The 12,647-nt window shown below is 39.7% G+C and overlaps 1 protein-coding gene across 4 annotated transcripts in view; it reads right to left on the bottom strand.

The window, feature by feature from the left end:
- DAGLA (diacylglycerol lipase alpha) overlaps nucleotides 1–12,647 on the bottom strand; it is a 210,630-nt gene that overhangs the window by 48,383 nt on the left and 149,600 nt on the right. For 3 of the 4 annotated variants that reach the window (XM_029582183.1, XM_029582182.1, XM_029582185.1), the window contains exons 10-13: nucleotides 11,653–11,812; nucleotides 3,056–3,139; nucleotides 2,743–2,820; nucleotides 2,399–2,479 (exon numbers count right to left, since the gene is read on the bottom strand). In XM_029582183.1, coding sequence (XP_029438043.1) covers nucleotides 2,399–2,479; nucleotides 2,743–2,820; nucleotides 3,056–3,139; nucleotides 11,653–11,812 — 403 coding nt within the window. The remainder of the gene's footprint in view (nucleotides 1–2,398; nucleotides 2,480–2,742; nucleotides 2,821–3,055; nucleotides 3,140–11,652; nucleotides 11,813–12,647) is intronic. The other variant, XM_029582184.1, reaches the window with a different exon arrangement.

Genomic DNA, 12,647 nt, shown 5'->3' with positions numbered 1-12,647 from the left:
TCCATACCACCAGAACTAAGGCAAGAACAATGCCCGAACACTTTCAAAAAGAGACTAAAAACCTGGCTATTCGAGCAAGCATTTGATTAAAGCCAAGCAACTACTCGTTCCTCACTTTAACATCCATCAGACTACGCACTAGTACACCAATCAAAATACAATCTAAAATAATACTTCATTTCTCTCCTTCATCATAAACAAATGATCCATAACCCATATAATTTATTAATCTATTTCTCTCCCAGATCTACAATCAATCTTTCAAAAGACTCACAATATAACTATTATTTAATATATATCCATAACTATTACTATGCCTTATGTTCTCTCTTATCCTAGTTCACTCCCCTGTTGTAATGTAATTGCATTCTTATATGCTTGTTATTGTTTTAATGTAAACCAAAATGATATGTAACTTTGCTACATGAATTGCGGTATATAAAAATGTTAAATACACAAATAAATAAATAAATTAAGGCATAAATGTCTTTCACTGATCCCGCGGAGGTTCCCTCCTCTGCAGTCAGTGCAGAGGGAGCGAGAATCAAGCCTTATCAACCAGAGCCTGCAGACCCTGCCCGCCGACATTCACAATTTTGGCACCATCCCCGAAGCAGGAACTAAACACGGCTCGAGTGTGCCTGGTGCGTGGGAAACAAAGTCAGGCCGCACCTGCGGCTGAACACACAGCTCCATGCTACTGCCCCGTCCAAGTGGCATGCAGGAAATCCTGAGGCCATATCTGCGGCTGACACGCTGCACCCTGCCATTGCGCCGGCCCAAGCAATGCCCAAAACAACCCCCTTTTGATCCCCAGAACCCCCAGAGAAAAGGACAAGCAAGCAAGTTTCCCCTGCGAAGAAAATCAGCAAGCTCCTCTGCTTCTCCTTGCTGCTGAAATGCCAAGGTTGCTGAGTCGCCAAATACTGAGTCTCCCGATCAAGATTTCTTCTTTTTTTTGGGTATACCTTTTTTTTTTTTTTAAACTTAATTGAAAAATAACCAAAGGGTTACTTCCCTGATCTGAAGACCTTGGCTCTCAGGAAGAGACCTCTGAGGGCGAGAGAGAGCCAGTCCCCTGATTATCCAGTCCTCTGGAGCAGTGGGAGAACACACACAGAGGTTTCCAACCCACCGGACGTCCAGCTCAACCCGAGGGATAGTCCACCTAGCACCTAGGGAGCCCAAACTCAAATTTCTCCAATCCAATCTTTTTTTTTTTTTTGTCAGACTGCAGGTTTGCACTTCTACCATTTGCTGGAGACAGAGAAATACTGAGGGTTTGCAGGTGGCACGTTATGTAGCAGTGCCTTAAAGTTTTGATCTCTGCCTCCATCTGCTGGTAGGGATGCAAAACACACTTGTCTGGACTGATCTAGGTATGAACAGGAACCTTTCATTTCCACACTACAAACCTGCCAACTATGGTGTAAAAGGGAAGGATTCATAGAAAGATTATGACAGCAGTTAAGACCTGTAGGGTCCATTTAGTCTGCTCAATTTTCTTCCTATTGCAACACTGTAGATCACAGTTGATCTCCAACATTCCCTTCGCTTCGTCATAATAAATAAATAAATAATAAATAAATTATCTCAAGCTTTCTTGAATTCTGTAACTAATTTTGTCTCTACTACCTTTGATGAGAGGTGAATAAATATTTTCTGTTACTCCTCGAACTACTTCCTTTGAAACTTGTATTGACACCTTGTTATAAAAATTTCTTTCCAAATATTTATTGTGCATTATTTAAACCTTTCAAGCATTTGAATGTCTCCATCATATAACCTTCTCTTCTCTCCCTGAAGATATATATACTGAAGTCATTTCATAGAACTTTTGGTGCAGCCTAATCACCATTTTGTAGGCCTTCTTTGGTGTACCTCTACTCTGTCTATATCGTTTTGAAGGTATGTCCTCCAGAATAGGACAATACTTTAAGATAAAATCTCATCGGTAACCTATAGAGAAGTATTATTACCTATTTTCTACTGATTATACTTCTCCTTGTGCACTAGTATTCCTCTGGTTCTGGCCACTAGGTTGTTAAACTATTTTCTAACTTTGAAGTCACTGGATATGATAATTCAAAGATGTCTCTTCTGATTGGTGCATATCAGTATCTAAGTCCTCATCATCCTTGGATTTCTAAACCCCAAATGCAGACTATACTTTTTAGGTACTGAATCATCTTCTAGGCACTTGGCCGATCCTTTCCTTCCTTAGCACAACTTCATTGACCACCATACCCTTCCAATGGTCACCAAAAACTTACTGTTTCAACCTCAATGTAAACGGTCTTCAGCCTTTCCCACCCTCGCTATAAATCCCCTTCCTTATATTCTCCTGTTCAGGGAAGGGTATGCATTGGGTCTATATTATAATGGGATACCAGCTCACCAGATCACGCCCAAAAGCCTGGGACAGCACCATTTCCTGTTCCAACTTCTTTTTAATATATTCAGCTGATAGCACCATTCCCTGCAGGGCAAAGCAAGAGAACATCAATTTAAGAAAGTGCAAAATGAAAGGAAGAGACTGAGAAACAGAAAGAAGTAAACAGGGAAAAGGAAAACAACAAGCAGTAGAGTTATAAGGTGGGTTTGAGGAGAAGACGGAAGAAACGTGGAGGAGAGAGAAAGGGAAGGTGGCAAAAGGTGCCCCCCCCCCCCCCCGCCTCCAGTCAGAAATTAAATGAAAGAAAAGGACAGGAAGTACCAATGTGAGAGGCCTGAGCATCGTACCTTATGTCCCAGCCAGGTCCCATGGTGCCCCTCCACTGGCAGGCGCTCTGCATCCCCTGTGAGGTCAGTTAGGGCATCCTGGAGTGAATAAACCAACATAATGTATAAATATTAACTTAATGGGAGGAGGAACCACAAAAGAAGACAGAACCGGAAATTCTGAAAGAGCATTGCAAACTTCCCTTATAGACCTTACTGGTGTGTTCATTTGAGGGGATCTGAAGATCGTACTGGGGGATATTCTGGAGGGCACCTGTGAGGGCCTTGAAGGCTGAATGAGCGAGGTGTCTGGGAGTCTGCACTGGATTCTTACCTTTGGTGAGAGGGTTCCTCGAATGCTAATCACTACCCTCTTCTTGTCATGATCCACGGCCACAAAAAATGGGGTTTCATACACCTGGAGAGATGACAAAAGTGAGATTAAATAAAAGCATGATTGAGTGTCTGCTGCACCCTCTCTGAACAACGATATCCAGTCTTACAAGAGCCACAAGGGAGGATACTGGAAAACAAGGGTCAATATATTAGTTCTGTTTCTCTACAGTGAATCACTCTGTAGTCCACTTGATCAAGCCAGTGCTGTGCTTAAGAGGTGATGGTATGCTATCAAAAGAGCTTAGCACATAAACTGAATCTGGCGCATGGAGTTAAACTAAAGTACTAATGAGCCAGTTTTTAACCAGAGAGATGCAACACATCAGTGTTGTATGAGCTAAAAGGAAAGTGGAAATGTACTAGTTCCTAACACTCTTGCCAGGATGCTATGACAAATAGGCTGACATTCAAAAGGGGCTGTCCTGCTAACTTTTAAACTAGCCGAACAAAGCATGAGATCTGAAATTCCTACCCTTGTCACCAATAAAAGTTTAGCTGGGTAAACCATTACCTAGCTAAAATTTAGCCAGCTAAAAAGAGGCCTGGTGGGGGTGTTCTGGGGAAGATTTATCCAGCTAGTGCCAATATTCAGTACTAGCTGGAAAAACTTTGCTAGGTAAATTTGATTGGAGAAAACGCTGTCATAAACGTAGCCACTAAGTCCCGCTACAAATCCCAGATGTTATCATCTAGTTACATTTTCACTTGCTAGTTACTGAATATTGACCTCTCAGTTTCTTCAGAGACAGGAATGGAAAGATACTGGGTCAAGTGGTCTAGACTACACTTTGGTGCTGAAATAGCCAGATCTGAAATTCATCTTAGGCTCTCTCACATTACATAGGTAGAATGAACTAGCAGATTTGCTAATACCTTGAAAATGAGAAAGTGAAGCAGAGTCATGCAGGGAATGCGTCTATTCCAGGTGAAGCAACATTGTTCTCATTTCTAGAATGCCATCAATATATATAGCACTGCATAAGAGAAGGGAGAATTAATCTCCTGGTTCATATTGTACACATCACTGGATTTGAGCCTACTCACAACTAACAAAAAACTAATGACTTTCCAATAAAAAAAAAGTCTTGCTTGTCCTTCTGCTCCACCAGTCAAGAAACTGAATGTGGAGGCAGAGCTTTTTTCTACGACATCACAGGTAAGTCATAATCGGAACTGGTAGAGCCATTGTTCTCTGCCTCCAGCTGCTGGATAGACGGTTGTGGACAAGGCACACCCTAAAATTTTAAATAGTTTCTGAAGTGTGAAAGCTGGTATGGTACAGCTTCTTTACTAATTCTGGAAAGCTATCTTTAAATCGGGGCCAAGCTCCTGCGGATCTGATCTCCTGCAATGAGGAGAGCCAAATTGACAGAGCTAGGAAAGAAGGTGGGGAACTGATTTATTTAAAGAAAGCACTCCTATTAGGAAAAAAAAAGGCTTGTTTGGTTTACCATTTAATTTTGCTTCAATAATGTAACCGTCTCTAATCTCAGAAAGGAGGCCCAGACACCCCTTCAATAGGAAGCCTACATTTTGTTTTAAACCCGATTTTTTCTAGTGGCAAACTGCTAAGGTGATGCTGGTATTAGAGCTCGGGGGCAGGAAAAAAAAAAAAAAAGCAAGCCATTGCACTTCCTGTAGGAATAAAACGTTTCTCAGCTGCCAGCTCTGTCTGCCGCGGTTCCGTGGATTCGGGGACAGTACTCCAAAATCCCTCCAGTGAGTCAAAATCTCCACCAAAAAGGTCAGTGGGGTAGTTTTGGTTTTAAAGAGCCCCTTGAAGCAGAGTGTCCGGCTATTGACAGAGACATGTTGGCCATTCTGAAGTCACTGCAAGAATCAACGAGTGCCATGACAGGAAGTGCAGCTGTGCTTCAGGAACTTCCAAAGTTGCTACCGGAGGGAGATATTGAGCCGAGAACCACACAGGAAAGGGAAGCTACTTTGAATATTGAATATTTGCCTGATTTTTTTTTTTTTGTTTTTTAAAGTTCCTTCTCCAAGCCTTGCCATGCAGGCAAAAGATACCACGGCCACAGTCAAGCTCTTCCCCTGCAGTTCATGGAAGGCAGAACAAAAGGAAAGTGTTGTAGATGAGCCTGATTTAGTTACCTTAGCTTCTGGAAATCATTTCTTTAAAAATGGAGGAGGAATATGCAGAAAGCAGTCACAGATCCCTCGAGGAGGGAGAAATCTGTTCTGGAGGGGAGGAATTTGATTAGATTATTTCCATAAGGATACGATGAAAGCACTAATTCCTCAGGTGACTGTGGCCTTAAGACAGTCTAAAGGTAAGGTCAAGGCGCCTCCAAGATTGGGACCCAATTTTAAAGGGTACCTGTAAAGCCACCACTACGTTCCCATTACATACAGAAATTGAGAGGCAGGATATAGGCGCCAAAGAATCTTTAATACATTAGATCCTTTGCCTTTGGAATCACTAAGAACAGCTATTTCAACAGCCAAAAGTTGATGCAATGGTAGCAGCGGTCACAAGAAAGACTACAATTCCTGTAGAAGGTGGAGCCACCTTGAAAGATCCATAAGATAGGAAAATAGAGATGATTTTAAAGCATGTGTTTCCAGCTCTTTTTCCTACAGGCAGTGATTTCTGCCAGTTATGTGGCAAGAGCATTGCTATGCTAGATTCAGCAGCTGTCTGAAAAGGATGATTCAACAAGACTCGAACCAGCTTACAGCATATTTGCCAGTTTGTGTGACCTTATTAGAGTATCTGCCAGATCTTTAGCTCTTTTAGTGGGGGCAAGAAGACTTCCTTGGTTTTGTCACCAGATGGCAGATACCTGGTCTAAATCTCTTCTATGCAGATTGTCTTTTAGGGGCAAATATCTTTAGGAGAAGAGTTAAAACAGATTAGTGAAGGATCTGGGTGAGTTAAGACTTCAAAGACTACCAGAAGATAGATTTAGATTGAATTATCACCTATTTCGTGGGTGGAGTCAGTTTCATGATGTGAGAAGATATTGGTCTGGCAAGTGGCTTCTAGTACAAGCTTCTTGAGAAAGGGAAGCAATCAGTCCTTTTGGGGTGCAAGAAGACCATGTCCAGATTCAGCAAGGCCTTCTACATCCTCAGTCTTCACAATAAAGCCCAGAGGATTCACTCTGATTACCCCTATAGGGGGCAAGTTTTTTCCCCAAAGAGTAGATCCATATTACAACTGACTATTGGGTCCTGGATATTATTCAGAATGGGTATTCCCCAGATTTCACATACCCCGTAACAGAATGTTTTATGATATCACTTGCACATTCCCCAGGAAAACTGATGGCAATTCATTCAACCTTAAACAAGCCATATGCCTAGTACCAATCAATGAGTAGCGAAAGGGCTTTTATTTAATATATTTTGTCATCTCCAAAAAGGATGGCACATTCTGAATGATTTTAGATTTAAAAGGGGTGAACAAAAGTTTGCATGTGCCTCGCTTTCATATAGAAACCCTCCACTCAGTAGTATCCTCAGTAAGAAAAGGAGAATATTTAACTTCTCAGGATTTGAAAGAAGCATACTTCCATATTCCTGTGAGAGAAAGCAGTCTTATTTCTATTTTTGTATATTAAGGAGACATCACTTCAAAGCTCTACCTGTCGAATTAGCAACAGTTCCAAGAACCCTTTACAAAGATAATGATAGCAGAAGCAGCTTATCTAAGAAGGCAAGGGATTTTGGTTCATCCATATTTGGACGATTGGCTGATCAGGAGCAAGTCATATGTGGAAGGTGTATCAGCAACAGGGTAAGTAGTGTCCTTTCTCTAAAAATTGAGATGGATAATCATTTTTTGAAAAGCCAGCTAAAGCCCTCTCAAGAAGTAGAACATAGGTCTGTTATCCTCAACTATAAAAAGGATTTTAAAGATCAAGGACCGGTGAAGCAATTTTCAAGGATGCAAGCACCATTAGCGTATCTCCAAATGCTAGGCCCAAGAGCTTCGACTTTAGACATGGTACCATGGGCAAGGGCACATATGAGGCCACTTCAGTTAGCTCTAATGAGGTGGAAGGCCCAATGAACAGGAATGATGTTTGTCTCCCTCTAGAAGAGAAAACAAGGGAAAGCCTAAGTTGGTGGGCCAAGACGGAAAACATACAAAGGGGGATACCATTGGAATGTCCGTATTGGATTTTAACAACAATAATGGGAGTCATCTGCACAGAACAGTGGTTACTATACTTAACAGAAGGCATGGGGGTAACCTGTAAGGAGTGGCAGTTGTTACCCTAAGTAACTTGTTGGGCAGACTGGATGGATTATTTTGTTTTTTTATCTGCCATCATTAACTATATTACTATGACACTCAGGAAGGTGTGGAAAACATCAGGAGAGATCTAGCAAAGCTTGAGGAATGGTACAGAGTCTGGCAGCCTACATTTTAAGCTAAAAAAATATATATATATACACATACATATATACACACATACATATATATATATATATATATATATATATACATATACATACACACACATATATAAAAGTCATGCATTTGGGCTGAAAAAATCCAAGGAAGCAGTACAGTATCGATGGTAAAATTCTTCAATACTCAAAACAAGAACAGAATCTAGGGATGATCGTATCTGAAGACTTTAAGATGGCCAAGCAGATAGAAAAGGAGATGGCAAAAGTTAGAAGAATGCTTGGGTGCCAGGGGGAGGAATGGCCAGCAGAATAAAGGAGACAATATTGTCCCAGGTGAGACCTCATTTGGAATACTGTGTACAATTCTGGAGAGTACACTTCAAAAAAATATAAACTGGATGGAGTTGGTTCAGAGGGATAACTTTTCAGTTATCCGTCTAAACGGCTTCTGAGTATAGACCTCTGCAATTTATTTTATTTTTATTTATATACCATCACTCTGTATACAATCACGACAGATCACAGAAAAGTTAAAACATAATTATATTACACAAAAATTAATACTATAAAATACAATCACCTATGAATTATTGTCATCAGTGTCTCTGGTGTTACACAGCACATTGCCAATTGTACTCTCTTAACAATGCATGTCTGCACTCATTCAATTTTTTTTTCTCCTTTATTGCTGCTATCAAAGGCTAGTTTCAATAGCCGGGTCTTAAGATTTTTTTTTTTTTTTTTTTTTAAATAGTTTCAGAGCTTTGGCTAACCTTAATTCTGTGGGTATCACGTTCCACAATGTTGGCGCTGCAATGGAAATAACTCTCTCACGCACCTCACTCAAATGCGCAGTGCAAATTGATGGAATGGTTACAAGAGCTTTGCTTGATGAGCACCGATCCCTTTGTGGGATGTACAAGTGTACCTAACCAGTCTGAGATATGAATATATAAATAATGTTGTATATTGTATTCTGAATTTAATGGGCAACCAATGTAGGGAAATCAGTACTGGAGTAATATGTATTAGCCAGTAATCCTAAGAGCATTACAATAGACTATATTGGCAAATGATTTTAAGCGCCGTAGCATATGTAATTTATTGTAGTCGTCCTTCAATATTTTACTGATGTGCTTCTTCATGGTAAGGTTAGAGTCAATTATTACTCCTAAGTCACAAGCTTGATCGGTTAACTATTTGAATGAAGTCTATCGTGAAATAGTTTGAAGTATTAATAGAAAAATACCTATTTAACAATTTAGTGAATGATCAATAGATATTTCAATGGGTACCAAAAACCTTACATAATCAGCATATATAAAGTAAATTAAACCAAGAATGGAAAGTAGTCTGCATAAAGGAAGCATGTAAAAATTAAAAAGCATAGCAGAGAGTGCAGATCCCTGTGGGACTCCTGTTTCAAATTTTGCTATATTTGAGGCGGTATTGCCAGTTCTGACCTGAAGGGAGTGATTTGTTAAAAAGGAGGAAAACCATTTCAACGTTAGCCCAGTCACGCCAATTTCTGAGAGTCTCTGCATCATAATTATCGGGTCAACCATATCAAATGCGGCGGACAGATCTAACAGGACAAGTAGATATGATTTACCTGCATCAAACCCACGTAAAATTGTGTCTATTAGTGCTAGTAGTAAGGTCTCTGTACTGCAATTTTTTTCTGAAACCAAATTGTATAGGATATAATCTAGTTTTTGAATTCATTTCATCTAATTGAGTACAACTTTCTCAAGTATTTTGGCTATTGCTGGTAACGTTGAAACAAGTCGAAAGTTAAGATTCTTACCGTCGGTTCTTTCAGCAGCGAGTGAGCACAAAGTGGTTTAGGACAAGCTAAAACACTGCTTATATTAATAGTAATGATCTTATGCAGTGCTTTGGCTGCATTTCATTGTGTAACTCTATTCCCCTCAGGTATCTGGTTCACTAGGACACTTTTGCTGTAGTTTCTGAATCTGAAGTTGAATGTATTGTAGCTAATCTTAACACTGCCTTTTGTCCTCTCAGTAACTATTTTCCTGCATTAGTGAAAGTTCTTTGACTTGATGTTTCACCAAATTTATCTAAGGGCCTGATTTCATCAAAGTATTTTCCCCATAGACCAAAGAATGGGAGAAAAGCCTTAGTGAATCAGGCAGTAAATTGCTAATCTTTCTTTATCAGAAAGCTTGATGCCTAATGAGCTGAAGAAAGCATCAGTGCACCCATCATTGAAAAATCCCACATTAGATCCTTCTGTGCAAAAGAATTTCCATTCAATTTCATCTCTTCCTTTTTTGGCGCAGATTACTGAATGTACTGTCCCCTCTCTCAACTGGACGATATTTTGTTTCATCAAGAGGTGTTAGACCAATTCCAATTTGGATTTCATAAGCTCTATGGTATAGAAACTCTGCTGCTTTCTAGTATTGACACCATTAGGTGCGGTTTTGACTGTAGTAACTGTTGCATTATAGTTTTATTAGATGTGTTATCCACTTTTGAAACTATTAATCACCATATTTTATTGAAGCATCTTGAAGAGATTGGTATCTTGAGTAATGTCCTTAAATGGATTTTATCATACTTCTCAATTGCAGTAGGTTTGCCAGTGCTTCTCTAGCTGACACTGTGGGTCTTCTGGGGTGCACCAAGGTTCCATGCTTTCAGCGGTTCTGTCCAATATTTACCTTTCCCCACTTTATAAACTACCTTGTCTGGGAGTTGATTATAAAGTATATGCCAACGATATACAGTTTTTGTGCCCAAGTAATCATCCTGGTCAGCAACTAATGATTTGCTGAAAATTTGTTTCTCATCCATAAGATCTTAGCTCTCCCAAAACTGAGATCTTAATTTTAGGTAGATTCCAGTTATCTGATGCTCTGTCCTCACGTACTTTTGGAAATCTGTCAATTAAAGTATCCATTGTCTTTAGGAACCTTGGGGAACTTGATGACAATGAATTAACTATGAAATCTTATATTAATTCTTTGGTCAAATCATCCTTTTTTAAACTTAAAATGTTGTGACTGAATCTTACCTGCATATGATTTTAGATCTGTATTGCAAGCTTTGATCCTCAACAGATTAGATTACTGCAATTCTTTATTGATTGGATTACCGGCAAATTCACTGAAAGCCCTTCAATTGATACAAAATTCTGCTGCCATGTTATTAACATGAGCATATAACTCTTGCTCTCTTTTCCCTTCATTGGCTCCAGATTATGTGGCATATTAACATTGTTTTATTAGTTTTTAAAGCTTTTAAATTTTGATGTCTCCTCCTCAGTACATGCAATTTTTAAAATTTATGACCCATCACATACCCTTTGCTCAGCAAATCGCTGCTTGTTAGAGGTCCCATCCTTCAGAACAGTTCATCCTTCTGAAGCATGTGATCGTTCTTTTTATGTCACTGACCCCCAGTTTTGGAATGAGCTTCCTGAATATATTAGAATAACCTGTCTCTCTACATTTAAGAAGGCAGTGAAGACCTTTTATTTTGAAAAGGCTTTTAATAACTTGCAGTAAATTTAAGATGATCCTGCTCTTTATGCTTGCAGATGCCATAATTATTTTATTTTGGTGGTTTTGGATGATAGTCTCTGTTTGTAATTTGATCTTAATTTAGTTTATTTTGTGGATGTTTGTTTTATTTTATTATTGTACTGTTTTTAGTTTTATGTTTAATGAACCATTTTATGAATGTACTATTTGTTATCCGCCTGGAACGTGTGCGCAGAATCAAGCTTTTTAAATAAAATAAAGTAAATAAATATTCTGCCCCTTGTAGCATTTCTTATTTTATCAGCTGATGAAACTTCATATTCTCCCCAACTCAGGAAGCTTGTTCAGATGCTCTCCCTGCTAGTGCCTTGAGTGAAATGTCAGTCACCGAGAGAGCCCAAAAGACAGGCACAATGCTTACATGTTTCCACATCATAAGCCAGGCATCTGCCAAAGTGTTGTTTATAAACATTGTGTTAGCTTCTGGGCTGTTGTGTCATGGAACAGCTCCAGAGAAGACCTCAGAGCAGAATGCAATTTCTCTCAGTTACTAGGTTGGTCAGAAAAAGAATGTATGGAATACTTCAGAGATGGGGCTTGAATGGTAGATTGAGCACAAAGGGTCCCTGACTTCCCTTACAGCATCATGGCAGGAAGTGTACACAATATCAACCGAGGTCACATTTTCATCCAGGAAGTGACGGCGGATGGCGATGGCATTGCAGCCACAGCAGTTGTCCTCTTCGATGGTGACACCAGGTGCATAGCGTGGACGAGAAGAACACCAACAGCAGCACCTGCTGGCAAAGGAGAGATATAGGCCAGTGAGGTGCAAGACATGATTCACATAAATCAATTAATGCACCAGTATGCTGGTCAGAGAGGAAGAAAAAGGGAAGACAGGGAATAAACACCAGGGAGAAGTGCAGCATGTAGATCAGACAATGTGCACAATTTGCAGACAGAGAAATAAAAATAGGACTAGAGAGATATTTAAATGAATTGGCTCATGCATTGACTCATGGAAAAAGACCAGTAGGACTAGAACTAGACAGTTGTACATAGGAAGAGAGACAAACAGATCAATTAGGTATGTTGCTAGACTCAGAAAGAGAAAAATAGTTAGATTTCAGTGCAATGGCTTGGAAAAAAGAATAAAGGATAAAGAAGAGAAAAAGAAAGCACATTTGCTTAACCATAAATAGTGTTTTCCATAGATAGCATGATGAATTAGCCATGATTGTCATCTGGTGGCTCTGAATGGACATCTCTCTCTTAGCTAGTAGAGCTTTTGCTCTACTGACATATGTGGGAATTCCCAATCCGGTGTTGCCTCGTGAGCCCCCTCAGTTGATTTTAGAGCTAATTCTAGCTAGGCAGGCAGATATTTAGTATAGCTAACATCTTGCTATCTACAGAAAAACCACTGTAAACAAAGTTGCTTTTTCGGTCGATAAGCAGGACTCAATTAGCCAAATCATGTGGGGAGTCCCAAGCTGAAGGTTGCAGCAGAGAGTTTACTGAATAAGTAACCTGGACCCCACTGTGGATTACTGGGTGAACAGGCTATGCAAACTGCTTGTCCAAATTTACTGCTTGTCCAAATGTACTGGCAGACAGTAATGGGATACAAAT

This window comes from Rhinatrema bivittatum, chromosome 17 (genome assembly GCF_901001135.1).
Source record: "Rhinatrema bivittatum chromosome 17, aRhiBiv1.1, whole genome shotgun sequence".
In the NCBI taxonomy this organism is placed as follows: Eukaryota; Metazoa; Chordata; class Amphibia; order Gymnophiona; family Rhinatrematidae; genus Rhinatrema; species Rhinatrema bivittatum.
Note: the sequence above shows the minus strand (reverse complement) of the source record. Positions and strands in the feature narration are given on the sequence as shown.